Source organism: Nestor notabilis, unplaced genomic scaffold (assembly GCF_000696875.1).
Source record: "Nestor notabilis isolate BGI_N333 unplaced genomic scaffold, ASM69687v1 scaffold2929, whole genome shotgun sequence".
Classification (NCBI taxonomy): domain Eukaryota; kingdom Metazoa; phylum Chordata; class Aves; order Psittaciformes; family Psittacidae; genus Nestor; species Nestor notabilis.
This window is the reverse complement of record NW_009944845.1, coordinates 17309-39143: the sequence shown is the minus strand read 5'-3', so window position 1 is coordinate 39143 and position 21835 is coordinate 17309. Positions and strand designations below refer to the sequence as shown.

The 21835-nt window shown below is 34.1% G+C and overlaps 1 protein-coding gene across 1 annotated transcript in view; it reads right to left on the bottom strand.

The window, feature by feature from the left end:
* Positions 1 to 520: 520 nt before the first annotated feature.
* Positions 521 to 21835, bottom strand: part of LOC104399106 (rotatin-like) — a gene marked incomplete at both ends in the record, with an annotated part of 38013 nt that continues 16698 nt past the window's right edge. Inside the window, 16 exons of the mRNA XM_010022589.1 lie at positions 521 to 665; positions 3383 to 3622; positions 4683 to 4871; positions 5264 to 5332; positions 6175 to 6271; positions 6510 to 6627; positions 8514 to 8602; positions 9720 to 9819; positions 10853 to 11024; positions 11269 to 11408; positions 13261 to 13377; positions 15203 to 15328; positions 16391 to 16517; positions 17663 to 17775; positions 19000 to 19212; positions 20524 to 20694. Of these exons, the coding sequence (XP_010020891.1) occupies positions 521 to 665; positions 3383 to 3622; positions 4683 to 4871; positions 5264 to 5332; positions 6175 to 6271; positions 6510 to 6627; positions 8514 to 8602; positions 9720 to 9819; positions 10853 to 11024; positions 11269 to 11408; positions 13261 to 13377; positions 15203 to 15328; positions 16391 to 16517; positions 17663 to 17775; positions 19000 to 19212; positions 20524 to 20694 (2226 nt within the window). The remainder of the gene's footprint in view (positions 666 to 3382; positions 3623 to 4682; positions 4872 to 5263; positions 5333 to 6174; positions 6272 to 6509; positions 6628 to 8513; positions 8603 to 9719; positions 9820 to 10852; positions 11025 to 11268; positions 11409 to 13260; positions 13378 to 15202; positions 15329 to 16390; positions 16518 to 17662; positions 17776 to 18999; positions 19213 to 20523; positions 20695 to 21835) is intronic.

The window sequence follows — 21835 nt, the reverse complement described above, 5'->3', positions numbered from 1 at the left end:
AACTCTTTGCGTGCGGCCATCCAGCCAGTTACTTATCCACTGAGTGGTCCACATATATGCTTAGCACACATGTATGTGTGCACATGTCTATGCGCACGCATATGTACATACAGTTACGTAGTTAACAATATCATATAAGTATATATAGTCACATGTACGTATAGAGCTCTGCATAGAGCTCTGAAAAGCTGTCTATAGTTACATGGCTTTATATAACTGTATTACTATAGTTACACCAGATCAAGACACACTGGTAGATGTTGCTTGCTTCTGGCAAATATAAAATTCGAGTTTAGAGAAACAATTCATATATCAAATCAAGGAGAGAAGGAAGTTTACTCTTGTTCAAAGTGAACTTCTCCAAACACTAAAACCGTAGCACCGACCACAAAGTAGCAGACATTAATACCATAATATCCGCTATTTCTCTTGTTAAAGTCATCAGAAACAAGCCAGCCAACCAGTTCACCGTTACATTATTTCTTACAGTCTACAGCTAACTTCTTAGATATAATCTTACATTTTTAAGCAATGATTTCAAGATCCACTTTAGATGGTCTGACTCCAAACTTGATTTCTGCTCTCTAAGCAACTTGTTTAAAAATCTTAAGACATCTACTAAAAGCTTCTCATCCTCCACAGAAGCTGGAAGCACCTGGAGAAACCTGCAATACAAACAAATGTTTACTTTCATACTTGTAGTGCATTAAAAAAGTTTAAAATCTCAGCCTAATAGGGCTGAATTCACCAGCAAATGTGGAATTATAAAGTCAATATGTATATTACATATATTCATATATAGCAAATACAGGATTATACCAATTATATATATATTGGCTATATTAAATTGTTATATACTTTTACACATTTCTTGTGTGTTATAAAATTGTTATGTACATTTAAAAGTCTATTTACATAAATTAAACATAGGATTGCATATAGTAAAAGGTAAAAAAATCTGAACAAGGTCACAGACAGGAAAGAAAAGGTAATTAGCTATTAAATACTCACAGATAATAATAATAGCAAAGCCCACCTATGCATTTTAAATAATCTTTATTTTAAACACAGCATTCTTATTTTTTGCTGGTTTTGTGTGTGTAAATTACAGAATCACATAAACATTGAGATTGGAAAGGACCTCTGGAGCTCCAACCACCTTGCTCATGCAGGGATACCTGCCACTGGTTGCTCAGGACCATGTCCAAGAGGCTTTTAAATATCTCCAAGGATGAAGACTCCATAATATTGCTGGACAACCTGTGCGGCATTGGGACACCTTCACAGTAAAGAAGTCTTTCCTGATGTTCAGAGGAAACCTGTGTTTCAGTGTGTTTACCTTTCGTCCTATCATTGGCCACCACTGTAAAGAGCCTGGCTCAGTCTTCTTTATACCCTCCCTTCAGGTTTTCATACACGTTGATAAGATCCTGGCTCTGAACCTTTTTCAGGCTTACCAGTACCAGCTCTCTCAGTCTTTCCTCATAGAAAAGATGACCAGTCTTTCACTGTATTTCTGGTGCTTCGTTGGACTCTCACCTATATGTCCACATCCCTCTTGTACTGAGGAGTCCGAACTGGACCGAACACTCCAGGTGTGGCCTCACCATTACACAGTGGAAGGTAAGGATCACTTGCCTCACGCTGCTGGCAACAGTCCTCCTAATCCAGTCTCAGATACCATTACCCTTCTTTTCTGCAAAGGCACATTGCTGGCTCACGTTCAGCACGGTGTCCACTAGGATCCCCAGGTCCTTTCCTTAAAAGCTGCTTTCCAGCTTGGGTGACCACAGCTTATGTTGATGAATGGGGTTGTTCCCACCCAGGTGCAGGAATTTGCACCTCTCCTTGTTGAGCTTCACAAGGTTTGTGTCAACGCACTTCTTCAGCCTATCAAGGTCCCTCTGGATGGCAGCACAACACTAGCATACCAGCCTCTCCTCCCAGTTTTGTAACATAAGCAAAATTGCTGAGGGTGTATTCCACCCTATCATCTCAATCATTAATGAAAATGTTGAACAGGATTGGACCCAGTGTTGATTTCCATTGACCTTGCCATTCATGTGCATGGAAATGGGTTTCAGGATTGGTTGCTCCATCACCTTTCCAGGGACTGAGGTCAGGCTGACTGGCCTGTAGTTCCTGGGTTCTCATTCCTGCCTTTTTGAAGACAGAAGTAATATTTGCTTTCTTCCCATTCTCAGGCACCTCTCCCAGTCACCTTGATTGACCAAAGTGGACATGAAATTACTTCAATCAGGATATACTCATGGGTGCACCCCATCAGGGCACGTGTCTTTATGTATGTCCAGTTTGCTTATGTATTCCCTACAATGATCCTCTTTCACCAACATATCTTTCTTACTTCAGAATTTCCCCATGGTCTCTGGGACCTTAGATTCCTGAAAGCCAGTCTTGCTGATAAAATCCGAAGTGAAGACAGTATCTCAGCCTTTTCCATGTCCTGTGTCATTGCGACCGCTGCCCCTTTCAGCAGCAAGCTCACTTTTTCCCTAGCCTTCCTTTCGTCACCTATATACTTATAGAAGCCTTTCTTCTTGTCTTTGACATCCCTTGCTAGATTCAATTCTAGGTGGGTTTTCTGTTTTCCTAACTGCACCTCTGCATGATCAGGCAATATCTCTCTCTCTCCCCCAAGTTATATGCCCCTACTTCCATCCTCTGTGGGCTTTCTGCATCTGCGTCTTGTCAGGAGCTACTTGTTCATTCACATAGGCCTCCTGGTATTTTTGCCTGACTTCCTGCTCAATGCCATGGAGTTTGGAGGTGGCAATCACTGAATATTAACCAGCTTTCTTCGACCTCTCTTCCCTCCAGAGCCTGATTCCATCAGACACCAACAGTGAGATCTTTGAAGAGGCCAAAGTTTGCTCTCCTGAAATCCAGTGCTGTGATCTTACTTTTTGCCCTGCTCCCTCCTCTCAGGAATCTGAACTTTACCAACTCATGGTCATAAGACCCAAAGGTGCTTTAGACCTTCACATCCCTAATGAGTCCTTGCTTCTTTCTGAGCATGAGGTCCAGCAAAGCACCTCTCCTTATTGGCTCCTCTGTCACCTGTATCAGGAAGTTGTTACTGATGTGCCCCAGGAACCTCCTGGATTGCTTATGTGGTTATGCCCTGTTCTGCTGTCCTTCCAACAGATACAAGGAGGTGTATATATATATAAAAATTTTCTTTTTTTTTTTTTTTAACAGAGAGACCTATATATAGCTGTTCTGTTCTGTGAAAATGTAGCTACATATATGTATCAGAACCAGACATGCATGATCAATTCCATAAATTTAAAATACGAAAACGAGGAAATTTAAAACTTAAGCATCATAATCCTTAACGGATTTCTGTAGTCAATATGCTTACCTGTTTATTGCTTTTTGCCAAACAAAGCTCTTCAAAATGGCTCCACAAGACCCAGGATTGCATTTTAATGCAAGCCTGTCATTCAGAACATAAAAACTAAGCCTCATGAGAGCAGCCCTAACATCCCTATGGGATACTGCCTGAATGATTGAATTAAGACAATCCCGCAGTCCATAGCTGGTGTGAGTTATCTTGAGTATAAGAATGTCTTCTGAGGATAGTTTTAGTGAGTCTAAAAATCTGAAAATGTACAAGAGAAAAATTATTAACAGCCACTATTTTTACAAACTATTTCAGTGTGTTGACTCCTTCATTTCTCTGTTCAAATGAGAAGACAAAACATAAATTGTTAACCAACCCTTTCTCATTCCTCTCTCCCTGCCAAAAAAGGAAAACCCAACCCCAACAAAAACTAGCAACAATAACGAACACCACCACCACATTTAAAATCTTGAGCTGTTTGGGTTTTTTTGGAAAATGGCACTTCAAAAAGTTACTTGAAAGGTGCTATTCACATTGTTTGTAATGAAGTTTTCCTCCACACTATTGTAAATGTTGATCACTTGAACTATATTATTTTCCTATTCTCTTTTTTTAAGAGATTGCTTTGCTATTGCCTGAGGGCAATAAAATGAAATGATTTATCAAATCAGTAACTTCAGTTTCCCATGTCTCAGAACCACACTATTTACTAATAAAACTTGTAGGATTCCTTAAAGAAAACAAGCAAAAACTAAAATATGGTCAAGATTGACCTATCTCAGTCCTATTAAATCAAGAATATTCAAAGACATTGAGTTCTGTGCACTAAGTTGTCTCAATGAGAGAAATGATGATTAATCAGGAGCTAACCAAAGGATGTAAAGGGAATTTTCTTCATTATGTATCATAATTCTTAATATTTCCTTTAAAATTATAATTATTTGAAATTTAAAGTCCCACAGAAAAAAACAAGCAATTATTAAAAAAAAAAAATTAAAGGCAGCTCCCTAAAAACCATAATGATTACAAAGAAAAAGAGCCACAGAACTCACTTAAAATCATTTGAAATTAGTCTGACCATCAGTAAAAGTTTGATCAAGCCCTAGACTTCATGTAGAAATGCAATATAAGTAAAAAGTTAGCTGTGACAATATATCCACAGCCTCTTGGGATGTGATCCTTTATATTTAAATGGAGAGCATTCTCAAACAAGTAACAACCTGAACTGCTGTTTGAAGTTGAAAAACTATTTAAACTCAATGGAACAATAATTTAATTAAAATATATTGGTATTTAAAATGAAAATAAAATGGCTCACCTTTCCGCTTCTTTCTCGTAATTTATCAGTTGCAATAGGTTTTCAATCCCATGGTACCAAGACAGATTCCAAGACATCTTAAGCATATCTGACACAGGTTTCATAGTCAAGTACTCAGAAGACAATGGCACCACAACAGTATTAGGGCTAACTACATGATGAGCAGTGATCCTGACTGGGAGATGATACCTAAGTAAAAGAAAAATAATTATTTTTTAAGTGGTTCACGTTTTTTGTTTGGGTTTTTTGTTTGTTCTTGTTATTGGTTGGTTCTGGGGTTTTGGGGGTTTGGTTGGTTTGGTTTTTTGCCTTTTTTAATTAAGTGATTCATTAGAGCGAGGCTGGAAAAAACCCTCCATGCTTACAAATGCAAACAACTCTGGATTTAATATCAAAGATTTCCCTTCATTCTTCCACCACCGTACTTCAGGAAGGACTGCAAATGGAAAGCAGCAGAGTTAACTCTGAAAAGAACTCTGAAAAATAAAAAATAAAAATAAACTTGCTCTCTCAACACAAAAACCCAAACAAAACCACAACAACAACAAAATTAACCACCAAAAAACCCCATCTCCACATACCTTCTAACAATAGCAACAGGTAAACTGAAGACAGGGAGGCCAGTATCATCATCAGTTTTGCCATCCACCCTACAAGAGATTAAGTTATAGTTATTATTCCTCATATTAAGTTTCAATTTTTACTGATGCTATACTTGTTATCTCTTTATCATTCAGATAAGGCTGTATTTTTTCCTTCAGCCTGCTCTTTAGTACTTTTATTAACAAACAATATTTCTTCATGATCTTAAAGTCCTTTCCAACCCTAACTATTCTATGATTCTATGATGATGCAACATTAAGATAGTTCTTATATCACACATATACAGCATACTTGTGCAGATGTAGTGCAGGTAAAAATTAAATTAAAGGTAACATGCCAAAGCATATTCTTGTTTGCTTTATTCTATTAGAGAAAAAATACGCATTATAATTCTTTTCAGTAAGCTTCATGTGTGTGGATTCCAAAAGGATATTTTTTCTGACGTATATGAAAATTTCAAATAATAAAATATCATAAGCTGAGGTCTGTTGGTTTAAGAACAACTGCTACACTTAAAAGCCAAGGTAAAAAGGTGAATTCTAATTAAGTTTAAAAAACCATGCCTATAGATAGCTATTTCATTTCTGCAGTTTCCATTTATGGAAAACATGGATTACAGACAAATCAGGGTTTTTTGAAAATTAAAGTAAACTTTAAATTAACACTGAGGTACAAAGTATTTATACTGAAAAAAAATGCCATGTAGACCTATACAGCATGCAACCCAAGTATTGAAACTAGTTGTCTGGCCTACAAATACGCAATTTTTATATATAAAAGTTTGGGTCATAATTTGAGATATATATGTATATACATTTATAAACTTATTTTCATTAAAACCTGAAACTTTGATGAGAGAATATGCCATTAAACAGCTATTTTTTCATACCACATTTCTGTTCTTGCTACTTCATCAAACAACAGAAGACAAAGCAATACTGTAGTTTCAGTTAAAACAGCAGGATCATTTTGGAATATCAGGGAAGCTGAATGAAATAAAGATATTTAAAAACATGTTAGAAAACATAAATAGAACTGCATACAATGACACTGGTTAAAAAACAGTGCCAAGATCTTACAGATGCCACAACACAGGTAATACACACAGTGATTTACATTTTAGAGACTCTGAAGTGATCCAAGGCTCTAAGAAGGCTATTGGTTAAATATCTAACTGTATTTCACAGATCCCCTTTTCATGCCTGTATGAAACAGAACCTTTACCTCTGAATAGTGCAAGCAGTAAAGATGATTGCTGTGCTAAGGACAGACGAACAGCTGGATCAGCATACACAAGTTTGCGTAAGAGTGTTAGACATGGTAACACTATGGATTCCATAAGCTGCAGAAACAGAGAAAAGAATTAAGTACAGATAAAAGTATGATAGTCTATTATGAGATGCTTAATACAAACTCATGCTACGAAGCAATACATTCCATCATTTATAGTAAAATAGAAGGACATTTTATCCAGATGATAAATGCACATTCATTAGAAAATATTTATTCACTTCTGGTTTTATTTTATTAGTAATTGATGGCCATTTTACTGGGCTCTATCCTTGTAACACAATTATTAACATTTGCTTTCAAAATATGTATTTTTAAGTGGCATGTGAGCTGAAAGATTAAAAAACCCCAAATATTTACAAAAATGTAAGTTCATTAATTTATTTTTTTTTAAAAAGCAAATATGTTATTGTATCACATTCATTTTCTTTTAGATAAGGAAATCTAAGAAGGAAAAGCAGTCCGATAAAAATTAAATTATCAGTGACCAAAAACATGACCAAAGTCACTGTTCCTAACAATGTGAAGACACTGCGCCTTTTACAGTACCATTACTTTGCCCGTGTGCAGTTTTGCTTTTAAAATTTGTTTTGTAAACCAAATGAAGTTTAGTTTAATATTGAATAAACAAAAATGCTGCTTATTTAGTATGGAAAGTCTTTTGCACAACCAAATAAAAAGCCTTATTAAAACGGTGCTTCTTCCATTTCTTATTTCCTTTATTCTTTTCTTGGTAGCTACTTTTCTAAGAAAAGGAAAGGGGTTTTTTTTATTTAATTTTTTTGTTTGTTTGTTTTTCTTTTCGATTGATTTTAGGATGAAATAAAAAAAGTATCATTTAAGGAGAGAACCAGTATCTGGGCTAGATTCCTTCAGGATAGTGTCCCAATGACTTAATCAAACATACATGGTCTTTCTTTGACCTAATGAAACCCTCACTACTTTTTGTTTAAACTAAGCTATATCAACACAAGAGATAAGTAGTGCTCCTCAGAGCTTGAAGAAACTAAGGATGGAACTTCTACTGGTTGTGCTCAAGAGACAGGAGTAAAACTACTTAGTCTGCAGAGGAAACATTTTACAGTTATTTTACAGAGCAGAGCATTTGGGATCCAAACCTTCTATCAATACAGAGCTGACAAATTTCTGAATGCTTGCACTTGAAGTGAAATTTTGTATACAGCTGTCAGCTTACATTCTCCTGCTGACTTGATCTAAACCCTTCATTGTTCAACATGTGCCCTTTTAGACTTCTCCTCCTAAATACTCTGGAGCTTCCAACATGTAAAGTTTGAACATCCTATTCAGTATAAGGATCTTACATTCCACAAGCCATATATGCAAAAGAAAGGTGTCACAGGCCCTTAAGAGTTGTTACCTGTGCCCTTCCTGGATGTTTATTATAGTTTTGATAATGCTAAGATTCTCTTAATGAAAGAAGATTGATTTGCCAACCTATGAGAATAGTTAGCCAGAAAACTAAACGTGTTTGGTGTAGTTCCAAAATGTATCAGAACTTCCCTGAAGCTCTCTCAGTAGAGACTAAAACCGAAAAATTTCACGGCCTTAAAAAAAAAAAAAAAAAAAAAAAAGTTACATCGCATAGCATACTGTCATACTGTTTAAACTTAAGTCCTGAAGCAAATTATAAGTAAAAATGAGATGTTCTTGTAAATGGGAATCTACATGTCAGATTGAGTTTCAGGTATAAGTAATTTTCTGACCAATATAAGATCATCTCACCAGGGAAGGTGTCAGGACAAGAGTGTATATTTGTGGTAGATGGCTAAGCTTCACATTTTTGCAGTAAATTTGTTACTGAACATTTGCATTCCGTGCCGTATTAACACAAAGATTAGTGTTATAAATGCAGAAAAAGGCAAATTTTATTACTGTTGTGCTGTGCAATGATTGCAGAACTTGTCACAGTATTTTTACCTTGCCATCTACATGTATACAGTCATTAAGGTAAGCCAGAATCTTTTCTATCATACCCAACTTTTTCACAATGCCATGCATTTTGGTATCTGCAAGAAAAACAGAAGATAGTAAGAATCACTGGTTCTGCAGCAATTTAATACTAAAATTCTTCCTGGAAAATCACAAACTTTTGCTGGTGAGAACAAGTTTCCAAAACTGGCAGTCAAGAGAACAAGCACAGCTCTAGCTCTATGAATGCAAGCCTCCTCAGTCTTGAACAGCAGACTCTCAAATAACTTGGATTACTTTCCGTAAGAACTTCATGTTCCACAACTATGGTGATCCCCAGGGCAACTCAATTTCAGTCGAACGAGGACAGTAGTAGACAGTAGATATTTCCTCATTCTTGTGACTATTTTGTGACAAGAAAAGTATTAATTTTAGTATTATCGGAGACTTCACCTTCCTACAGCGAAAAACTTACGTTCCATCATTATGATTTGAGTTCCTTAAACAAAACATACTTGAATCAGAGTTTAAGTAGGTAAAGTACAAACATCCAGGTTTGCAACAATAGTTATGACTCTGCACAGAGTCAAGTAATGCTCTATTCAGGATTGCTTATTTGCATCTTAATTCAACCAGATTTTCTTCACTAGAATTCATATTTTTTCCCCATGCAAGTGACAGAATTATAAAAAAACACCTATGATGTAAATTTATGATTTTAGTCACTTAAATCATAAAAAGTAAAAGGAGGTACACTTTCCTTGTGAACATATTAGATGAAATGCCACAGCGAGTCTGCCTCTTGTTATTCACATACAGTATAACAATGGAAGCTTAGCTTGCGTTTACTGAACTCTCACACAAATAGCATTTCAATTCATTTTAACTGTACTTAGGCAGGAAAAAAAATGCAGGAAGAAATTCAGAATGACACAAGAAATTCTTCGCTAAGTATAAAATTATATTAGCTAGCCTGTGTAATCTAAGAATTAACACTATTTCTATTTCTTGTTCTTGAGGGATACAACAATGAATAACTTTTTTTTTTTTTTTAACTTAATAGATCATCCACAGTCGTGTTAAAATTCTGGTCCAACAATATACATAAAAATTACAAAGAGTGCCCTTAGCACAAGGATATAGAAAACACAGCAAAACTGCAAGCCCATGCAATGATCACATGCACATGAACACAAATTTCCTGAAAAAATTTACCTTCTAAAATGATTGCTAGCTGCTCAGCTGCAGACTTTCGTAAAACGAGGTCAACAGCATCAGAAGTCAAGATATCATACAGCTTTTCAACAGTTTCTACCTAAAAGTAAAACTGTATTAGATTTATATCCAGCACACTACTATAAAGCAAGGTAACTAGCTAAATTTCCTAACAGAAAGTAGAAAATAAAAAGACCCAATTTCCTCATTAGAATATATTTGATTAGATTCCACATGCATGTAATAAGAAAGGATTAGTTTATAATCTTTTTAAACAAATCTCTAACACCTGTGGAATATAACAAGATAATAGTTTCTACTGCACAGATTTCTAACAAAAAATGCTTAATTTATGTAGGACTACAGAAAGTTGTACAGAAAGTACAATACTACACAGAAAGACTAGAATATACTTTTAAGTCTGTGAAGGGGACTGACCTTTTTAATGACAATAGAGATAGAGAAATTTAAATAATGCTACATATCTATACAAATTTATGTCCTAAATTCTTGATAGTATAATTCAAGTGTACAAGGAGCTGTCAATTTTTTTTTCAGGTGGCCAGCATCTTAGCATTTGCTTAACATGTTGTTGTTAATCTAAAAGTTTTGAGGATAAAGAAGAAAGGAGCATGGAGGGGAAATGGTAAAAACTGAAAAACAAAAAAGTAAGTTTTCTGATAGGTCAAATACTTGCGATTTATTTTTCACTTTGCAAAAGCAGCAACATTAAGAAAACAGTCATAGTTCGTAATCTGTTCTAGAATATTTCATATTCAGAATTTGTGTCTAAGTAAAAATTGACTTTGTGGGGAAAAAAATTCTGTGAGAAAAAAATCACTCTCTCCATGTACAATGAAATTATTGTAAACAGAGGAGGCCTATGGTCTCTGTACACAAGTCTTGCTGTTAACAGGGGGCAAAGGGGTGGGAGGAGGAATTCCTTTCTTATTGTTGCACATGGTAACATAAAAACTACAGTGTACGTTCATACAGGAAGAATATATCAATGTATTTCTTACTATGCAGCAAGCCAATTTGTATGAAATACTGCAACCTTCTCAAAGTGGTAACTTCAGTGACTGAGCAAGTAGAAAAGCTGATCAAGCATAGTACTTCGACAGTTTACTCACCTTAAATATTGACTCTGTTTTATCATCCAATTTTAGCTCAATAGCTCTATCTATAACAAATAAGTTTGAAATGCTGGAAAGCACACTACCATGCAGATGCGGGCGTTTCAGGTTTGCCCCCTCTTCATTCAAAAGATGGAACGTCAAATGTTTAAGGGCTACAGAACGAACCCTAAAGGAGTAAACAATTAAAATAAATACATAAAGTCCTCATACTGGAAAACTTTAGCTGTATAGTAAAAGATTAATTAGATTATAGAATTAATACAGTGGCAGATGGAGTACTTACTAATTCAATATTGATTAATATAGCTTTTGAATCAAACCACTGCATAATAATCAGTTGGATTTTTAGAGAAGACATTTTTGTCATGAACATTAGAAGACACACTGAAATGCTACAGGGCACTACTTACAACTGCTTTTTTGAGAAGAGAAGACGCAGAGCAGCTCGTAGTCTAGTAGTTCTAGGGAGAATACCCTCTCCTTTCTCGGAGATTGTGTCACTCAAATTGAGGATACAGTTACCTAGCGTATCTTTTATGTCAGCATAACCCTAAAACAAATAAAAACTTCCAAAATTAAAATCCACTTCCTAACTTAGCAAAATAGACAAGGTAGTTCCCCTTTTAGAGGCTAAGAGAGGTTGGGGAAGCAGCAACACCTGGGAGAAAAAAAAACCTAATAATCCTTACGAAAACACGCAATTTCTGCAGATTAACATTCCTCCATAAAAACAATTTTAAAAATTAATGAATGATCCTGTATACAAACCAAAATAAAGATTTTTACATGGCTCAGAGGTACTTTAACCTGAAGCCTTACCCTTCAATCTGTTAACACAGTGATGCTCTATAATGCCAGTTTCCATTTCAATATATAAAATAAAATAAAAAAGTCCCTACAAGGAAATTGCTTCACATTAAAATTTATCCACTTCCAGATATTTCATCAAAGCATTTTCACATACAAATAAGACAAACCAGAATCAGTTACATCAAGTAATGATACCACAAACATTTAAAACATAGAGTAAGATACAACACATTTTATATGCATCAGGTAAATACAGGCCTCTGGTATGCTGTGCTCAAGTATCTGTTGTACATAGCCAATACAGATTATTAAGTAGAAGAAAATTCTACTCACAAAAATGAGAGCAAGGATAAATTCTTTCTTGTTTGTTAAGTCCACAACTTAAATTCCCCCCACCCCCCCCCATTCAATCTTGAATACTAATGGAAGATATGTAGGTGGGTAACACAGAAAAGCTGACATTACTGGGCAAGAAAGCTCTAAGTAACCTTTGTCCCACTACTTTAAAGTTCTCAGTATATTTTCTCTGCATTAATTTTCTGTCTGAGCCTTCTGTTTCATGACCTATCTTATTTACAATATCTCTCCATTTTTGCCTCAATCTTTGTGTAGTTTATGTAAAGGTATGAAGTCATATAAGCAGTTTTTTCAACTTATAGTAATAGTGTGGTGGAGGCAACAAATGAATATATAGCAGTGATACGAATAAGTAGGTATAACTATCAAGGGTGATATTTTTGGAGAAAACGAAGACAAAAAGTATGCTTGGATATATTAGCCAAGTCAAATAAGAGACAGAATTAAAGCAAGAAGACAGACATCAGGAATGACAGACATCTGATAGGTGCATCAAAATATCTAATCTGGAAGATTATAGGCAAATAAAAAAAGGGAAATTTCTAGCACCAGAGAAAAAATGGTAAATAATCTGGATGGAGCAATTAGGCTGAAAATCAGACCAAGAAAAACACGAGTTCCCATTAGATCAAGCTGAGACTCAAAATAACAAAAAGAAAATTTGCACGTTGTTACAGATATGAAGACTAAGGTGTAAATTTAACACTGTTGATACTTCTATAATATTGGAAACAAGAAACAAAAAACAAGTATCAAAATATACAGAAAATACAGCTTACACCTCTTGCTATTTATTGGGTGCATACTTGATCATAAAATTATATAATCATCGCAGAGGAGTTATAATTTAAGATATGAGATACATTCTAATTATTAGCTAGTTTTAAAAAGTATGCAATGTTTTAATCTATAATTGGATTATCCACCCATATCTTCAAGTTATTTAAGTCCCAGTCAGTACTTGCTGATTTCTACGACGACATGTCAAAGTTTCACAGTCCAGTAATATCAGGCTCAAATATGTCTGCAAATTCAAAGTAGTAACTGTGACTGGCATTGGGCCCTGTATAAAACATTTCTCCGTTTGACATCCAACAAAACAAGTCTGTAGGCATATTACTGTTAACCTATTTTTCATCTGCTACTTTGTGAATATTCTGTTTGTTGTTTAGCATAATAGTGTTGTTGTTTACATAACTTCACACAACAAATTCAGACAAAGTGTTTTGAAGTACCTGTAAAACAGGAATGACGGGATGGAGGGCCTCAATGAACTTGTTCCAAGTCAGTACTGCCATTACTAATTGTCCCTGTAATAAATGCATCAGAATGGCCTTGGCTGTCGAGTTCACCTGCTCAGTAACACAAAAAAAGAAACTAATGCAACCGCTTAAGTGTCTAGGTCAGTTTGTCAATCCTGTGATTGGAAACTTTATATAAAAATATCCTTTCTCTTTGAGATGTTTATATACAAAGCATTGTCACTGCAGAATGCTACTTTTAAATCGTCATTCACACTAAACATTAAGTTATTAGAAAAGCCTCTCAGATAAGACACACAAATAGTTCTGCCTAAATAGCACTTAATTATTTTCCCCTTAGAATTCTGGTTTGTCTGTTCTGAAATAAAAGAAATCACTACTTCAACTTATACACCTATTGGATCCACTATCCTGCAGGTAAAATAAATTATGGTTCATTTCTTTCCTGACCATATATTTCATTCCCAGCCTTTATGGTATGCTTTGATATGCTTCTGAAGATACAGGAAGAAAAGAGGCTTGAAGCCTGTTACATGACAATTTCACTTGCTTGAGGCAAACAGTCAAACTAAGAAGGTTACCAAATATTTCAAATTGTACGTGGATTCATCTGAAGCTCTTTATCAAAAAAAGAGAAAAGGTATATGATGTATATGATACACCACTTATACTGTATTAATGTATCCAGTGTACAGTACATAATGTATACTATATGCAATATTAAAGTATTTAAAAGCTAATATTACTGCAAAGGGAACAGAAGGGGAAAAAAAAAAGTTTCTCTGAATTCACTCTTCCTTAGACTAACAAAAAGAATGCATTATAAGGTAAAAAGAACAAAATGAGAAAATTTTGTAAACAAGCATTCTTTGTCTCAACAATCTTTTTAAATTCACTATGAATGGAAGTCTATTTGTTATGCTCAACCAATCACTAAAAGAGAAAACTGCCAGTCTTTTAAATAAGGCATCCAAGGGAGTAGACAAAATAAATGCTTTCCTTGAAAAAGATAAATTACTAACACATACACAGTACATTATCAAAAGGTACTTTACTCCTTTCAAAAGTACCTTATTAAAAGGTACTTTTACTCCTTTTAAAATGCTAAAATCTAAAAATTCAATTCTAAATGGAACTGTGCACAATACTGTGCTACAAAAAAAATTTTCATTTTAGGAGACACGCAAAAAAAAAACAAACAAACAAACACAACCAAAAAAAGTTACTCAATGTTCTTTCCCCTCTGACTGTAGGGACCTTATAGATCAGCTATAAGGTAGTTACAAACTTAAGTAATTTTTTACCTCTCTCAGAACTCCCTAATTAGCTATATATGTAAACTAGGAAATAGCAGATATATGTTAAGTGTTCATGGATATAAATCCAATGGAAATTTTACCCTATAATACTGTAAAACACTTCTGTAATACTCAGGTAATTAAACACTGATGTGTTTGCAGTGATGAAATACATTTTCATATTGAAGACATTGCATATTTATAATGTCTTTTTGCTCCTTAACCAATGCACAAATTTCAGACATCATTCCACCTTTACAAAGACTTGAGACTTCCCATTTTCCATAAATGGAAAACACCATACATACTATTTCACCATATGCACATTTTATTAGGGCTGAATATGTTACAGGAAAACATTAGAAAACATGGCTTCCTCATTTTTCATTAGTCTTTATTACATTCAACAGCATCTTCTGCCTATAACTTCTTTTGCCTCCGAATTCATCATAAAAAAAATATTTCCATTTACTGTAACTTCACTGTTTGCACAGCTTTTCTATATGCAAGAAACTACCATAGTCAAAACTTCAGGTAAGCCTCAGACCACCATGGAGAATATCAATACCTACTCTGCATGCACATCAACTTATAAATATAGCTACTAAACACAGTACCTTATTCTTATCTTCCTGAAGGCCAAACGTACAGATTTCATATAAAACTTTCGGATGAAGAAGAAAATGTATTCCGTGGCAGACTGAAGACACAGGCTTAGTAATATTAGGAATACCTAAACAGTCCTTCAGTAAAAATAAAGTTGGTTAGTTTCAAAATTCATAAAACAAAAAATTCAAACACTCTCCACTACTGCATCTTGTTTTATAGACTGCCTGAAATTGTCTGCCAGGCTTTCTCCATGCAGTCTAGAAGACTACAGTTCTCAAAACCCTGGAAGAAACACCAACTTTATAGATTACTGACTGAAAATTTCCTTGCTATGCAGGACTAAGAAAAGCACAAAATAATTTAGGTTTTATTTTAAAGAATAGTGAAAATAGACTAGACAAACTTAATATGCTTCTTGGTATTACATTAAAATAAGTAAAACCTAAAACAGACACGTAAAAATCTCACAAAGAGATGCAAATGTCATCCAGTAAAGATAGTTTTCTTGTGAAAGACTAGCTCCAGCATCTTTGCACATTAGTGAATTGTGCTATAAGCACAGTAAGTTTAGCTGATGTCCATTAGAGAAAATTATTATTAGCTCCAACCCTGGCGGTGTTCAAGGCCAGATTGGACAGAGCCTTGGGCAACATAGTTTAGTGTGTGGTGTTCCTGCTCATGGCAGGGGGGTTGGAACTAGATGATCTTAAGGTCCTTTCCAACCCTAACTATTCTATGATTCTATGATCTTAAGGTCCTTTCCAATTCTATGATTCTATTCTATGATGATGTGAAAGCTTTTATTTTGTGAGCCAATATTACTGAATATGAATGAATATGACCTGATGGATATGACATTGCCATTCATCAAACAGAGTATAGCCATACTTTTAGGAAGTTCATATTCTTTATAAAAAATTAAGGCAGTGACAAAATATTCATATAAAACAAAAGCAAAAATAAAACAGCCCCACATTATTGGGTTATTTTCCTTCAGTAAACATCCTTGTAAAAAGAAGAAAACCAGTCAACACAAAATTATTTTTGCCCAGGTACCCCTTAACAAGTGGGTCCATGTGAACCTCATGAGACCTGTACAGGTCTCACAGCATGTAACACAGTATTTGCATTAAAAATCATGTAATAGGCATTATTCAGCACACCACCAACAGTATTGAGCAAGCATTAGTTCTAACCTTAACCACTTCCAAACAGCAGTGATAGGCTTCAGCTTTTATATTCAGCGAAGGATAAGACAACAGATGGAGAAGCATCTTCTGACCCTCAGCCTGGAGCAATGAGTTAGCCTCAGCAGACTTCCAACTACAAATGAAAAATAATTACTTTAACTATTCCTTACTTTACAGTACCCAAAGATGCCTACAAAAATTTTCCTGTTAAATTTCAGCATAATCTCTAAAAATACATCCTGAAAAGGTATACTGCCTGAAAAATTACTTGACAGAAGTTCAGAGATCACAATATATTTGCCAAAATCATAATATCAGTCTTCACTTTTGTACATTTATTTTTTTTATACATACAGGTAATCAGAAACTATAGTTTTTAAAAATTCTTTCTTCAGAATTAGGAGCCTGACAAACATTTATGTTCATCTGAAAACATAAAATTCTATTGAGCTTCAATATGCCCCTTAGATCACAGTATACAATTACAAAAAAAAAATTCTATGCCTTCAGAATTTTTTTCCTTTTGGATGTAAGTCCATCTCACTATCACAAAGTGAATTTATGTTAGTTAAAATGTTGAAGTGAATTTCCTGTTGCCTGAAGCAGTAATCAAACAATAATTAATTCTAAAAGGATTAGAAGACTGAAAAGTGATTTGATGTTTCATAATTTAAAAATACTTACTAGAGAGCTCCTAAATGTAGTTTCAATTGAAAAAAAATCCCTAAAGTCAAATTCTGAATCAGTATAAAATTAAGATTTTTGTATTTCTAATTAAGTGTTCAACACAGAACATTTCCAGGCACCACAGGGTAACTTAAATTCTCAAACTAGAGGCATAGAAAATCTAAAAAGCAATAAAAACATGCTGTTTAATAAATGAGATACCATATTGTAATATAAAACATCTACAATAAAATAAGTTCTTCAGAATTTCTGAAAGTAAAATAAAAGTTGGAACAGAAGAACTTTTAAAAGTTTCAAAGACAGGTCAAAGAGTTTTAAGACTCTTTCTTTGTAAATAACATAGTAACTTTATCTACATAAAAGCTGATACAGAGAAAAGAATAAAACAGTTTTTTAGCACCTGAAATTCAATTTTCAAGAAACCTACTACAGAATGACACAAATTATTTAGAGGACACCTTTCAATGGCTAGAAGAAAACAATTGTTCAAATACAACGAATAAACAAATTGAACTTCTACTTGAGAAACTTCATCCATAAAAGAAAGATTGTATTTACTCAAGTAAGAGTTTTAAATAGTAATGTACTCACATATTTGAGCATATGTGAATGCATTCCTGAAGCAAGGGAAAATGTTGATGGTAGGGTAGACTACTCAAGGCCTGATCTGCCAATTCTACTAATTCAGAAAGATTCTTGTCACCCTGAGAAGTAAAATTAAGAGAAAGAAACTATCAGAATTAGTAATAGTAAAGTACACATTAATCACAATCTTTCCAAATTTATCATCATTTAATAATGTACTAAGTGGGGTTTGGTTCAGCCTTTCATAGAAGTTTATAATTAACCTGATTAACAAATTCAATAGATTTCAAACAAATGAATTTTAGAACCTACTCTTGGGAGCTGAAAAACCTTCAGCTGCTGAATCCAAATAAACTTCTATTAAACTCAATAAGAATAACATATCTAACATTTTACAGCACGAATACTGTAACCCTATTCAAAACACTTTCTAAAATGATTAAGTAGACTCATCCTTGAGCACTTTACGCTTTCAATCAAATGATTATTTTTTAAAATCAACATGCATTTTATGTGAGAAGAGTATAATGAATATCTTCTTTAACTATTACTCATTAATAATAATTATTACACTTAAGTCTGTTGTTTGGGTTTATTTTTTTAAATATAAGTACATATGCCTTCATACTCTTGGTTAGCAAATACATTAAACTGAGTCATTTAAATTTGTTGGAGTTAACTTCATTGTAAATAGCATTTTACAAGCAAAGTATTGCTTCTATTAAGTTCAGAACCTGCCTGCATAAAGGACAGATTAACTCAGATTTAAGATAGCACTACGTTTATATTGCTACATTTTATTAATTTATTTTAGTATCGGTGGAACCAGCATCTTGCACTATTACTTTTCTAAGGGAGAAGAATATTTTGGTACCATGCTAGAATCTCAACAAATAAAGCAAAATATATTAGTTGTCTTCATAACAAAGTGAAACACACAAATCTCAGAGTCTGGATGTAGTTATTAGAGCTACAATTGCCAACTGGGAATTAAAATTTTCTGAACTATTCAAATACTGAACAACATACATACATGCACATATATACACACACTTAATAGAGTTTTTGCTTCTTTGTTACTTCTTACTTCTTTGCCCATATGAAGTTTTGTGCTCACTTCCAGTCTCCAAGTGTTTATTTCTTTGGTTTTACTTAGGATAAGATTTTTACAATCATCATGAGTTGTACTAGTGAAAACAAATATAAATTAACTACATCTTGCATGGCACAGAATATTCATGGATTTTCTTTGGCTATGCTAGACTATAGCTTTTACCACAGAGAAAGGGAAGTAGAGGAAAGAAACATGACTACAGGAAACATTTAATATAATAATTCCACACCTTCTTATGAACTTCAATCATAAAGCTACAAGTGCATTCAATTGAATGTGCAGCTTCTGAAGCTTGTTTATAAATGCTGTAGTTCTCAGTACTCATCTGCTCCAGATAGGCTGCAATGGATTCGTAAATGCTGGGGTATTCCAAGGAAAAGGACACATCCAGAGAGAGAATAAATAAAGCATTCAGCAAACTCTTCTGTAAAACTTTACTCGCCTTTGAAAAGGAAAATAACTGTCAGAATAACAGCCTGAAAACACAGTAAACCCAACATTTGCAGTTATTCAAAAAGCACAATCACCATGCTGTTACTTAAAAATTAAAGAAAGAACAATATATTGAATAAGTTGTATACAAAGAATTATTATTTGTTTAACTAAAAAGTGAGAGTTCATTAGATGTCAGTCCTCATACCAGTCCTGCAACTAGCCACAGAAGTTGCACATGATCCAGCCACAGCACTAACCACACACACGGCTGGCCAGGTCAATTTACTGTCTAAACACTAGATGGCAGAGAATACACAGACCACAATTATTTCTGTATTTAACAAAAAGTTGTCATTCAATAGTAACATCACATACTAAGAACTGGCATTTCTGTTGTTGGTTTGGGGTTTTTTTTACTACAAGTATTACAATATTTCTTTGATTAAAATTCTGACCTCAAATCCAGTAATTCTTTTTGCAACTCCTGTCACAGACAGAATTCAAATTTTGTATTACATACATAAAGACAAAAATTATAAAAAAATCATTATATTAATGTCTACGTCATTTGTAGGTACAAGAGACTATTCATATTAATAGTAAAAGACTTAATACTTGTGACAAAAAAGCTGTAGCTGAATATCACTCTGCTACTCAGAAATATGTCTAAAAGAGAGCTACACTGCTATAAAGACTAATCCAAAAAAAAAAAATCTAAAACCATACAGCCTTAAACACCTTCTAACACCTTCCATCCAACAAAAACTTCCAAATATCAGATGATGCCCCCCATCCGAAATAAATACAAAACAAACAAACTCAAGAGCTACAACAGAACTTTTTTTAAAGAGCACTGGAAGCAAAGAATAATTAAAATCACCATGATGTATGAAACATAATTGCTTACTATGTTCTAGCTGATTAAGAATGATGATTTTAAATATGTAATTCCAGGCTTGCTTAGCCTTGCTTGCATGCATACTATAAACGAGCAGGGGGCAGCACAGCTTTGCAAACCATGCATCATACTAGAAAAAAAACAACACTATAGGAGTAGAAAGAACATTGAATTTCAGAAACTCAAAAAACTGTATTAAAAGTGGAGCTTTTAAGACTTGAAATCTGCAGAATGCACTGATAACTGAAGAACTGACAAAATTGCCTTCCGTGATCATATATCACCCAAAGTAAGTCAGATTAATTTCTCTATCCAGTGGCTATTTTCCCAGTATTAAACATTGAGGAAGGTATCACTTTTTGACCTCTTAAATGCAAAACCAAAAGAGAATCACAACGACTTAAAATAGTGATGGCATACCTTTTCCACAGGGAGAAGTATTTGCAGTAATCTAACAGTGAAGAGTGAAATGCTAATAAATGCCATTCTGTGATGCACCAACATCACCTCGGGCTGCTCTGCACTTATATTGCTTTTGTGATATAATATAGTTTCCCCAAGCAAACCGAAGACCAGAAGTAATTTGTCTCTCTGAGAACAAAAATCAGAAATAAAGTCATTAGAAATAATTGACACATTACTCTATCTTTATAGCATTTATCCAGCACCCAGAGCGTCATTAACACAATTTACCAAATAATTTTAAAATGAAGAGATGGTACAAAATGCACAGCATTTTGTTTGTCATCTGAACAGAACTGTTCATTAGTTCTAGAACTCACTCTTGTCTTCAGTATAGTGCTGAATACTTTGGTGTCACTGGTTATTCTCTCCCTACATATCTGAACTTCTGGAATTTAAACTATTTTGAAGCTCATTTTTTATATGAAAATATTAGAAGCTGATTTGAACCTCCTAATAAAGCGTTACCCCCCAAAAAATAAAAAAAAAAAAAAACAAAACAAAAAAACCCCAAACCAAACACCACCACCAAAAACACCCATCACAAACCACAATCCAAACTTTGAGAACATCAAATATTTTTTATTCCTATTCATTCTCAAAGGAAATAGCACATTTCTCAGAATCACTACCATTTGCATAAATCTAGCTCACCGACAGTAGAGAAAACAAAATTAGTTTATATAATTTTGGTCACCTGAAAAAGTCAGATTTGTAGTTAAGGACACTAGAACAAAGGTAGAATTAATTTCAGTTGCCAGTTTTGGAATGAAAAATATTGATTAAGAAAGCAATAATTCATGTAACATTAATCTTATCAATTCCAGAAACTGATAGTCACTGTTAAGTAATTAAGCATTATTTATCTCAAAACAGTTGAATAAATAAAACGACAAGAAAAAATTGACTAAAGCAAATCAGTCTTTTAAAGTAATTATAGACACACATTATTACACAGCAAGATGAAAAGGATTAATTTTCATCTTCAGGAGTTCAAAAAAGCAAGTTTGCTACAGTTCACAGAGGCAAGAAGTGCCTCTGCTTCAAGATCATGGCAGTTTCAACTCAAAAGTAAATTCAACAAGTTTATCCTTCCCCAAGACAGGGACGACTGTCTCAAAGCTAGTGATCAAAAAATGCTGAGAGGTTATGACAATTTGAGTATCTCACTTTCTGACATGGCAGAATCAAACTGCACTTAAGTACACATGACAAAACTGGAAAACAATAAAAATTTTACTTTGGAGGAAGAAAGCATTAAAAGCATAGC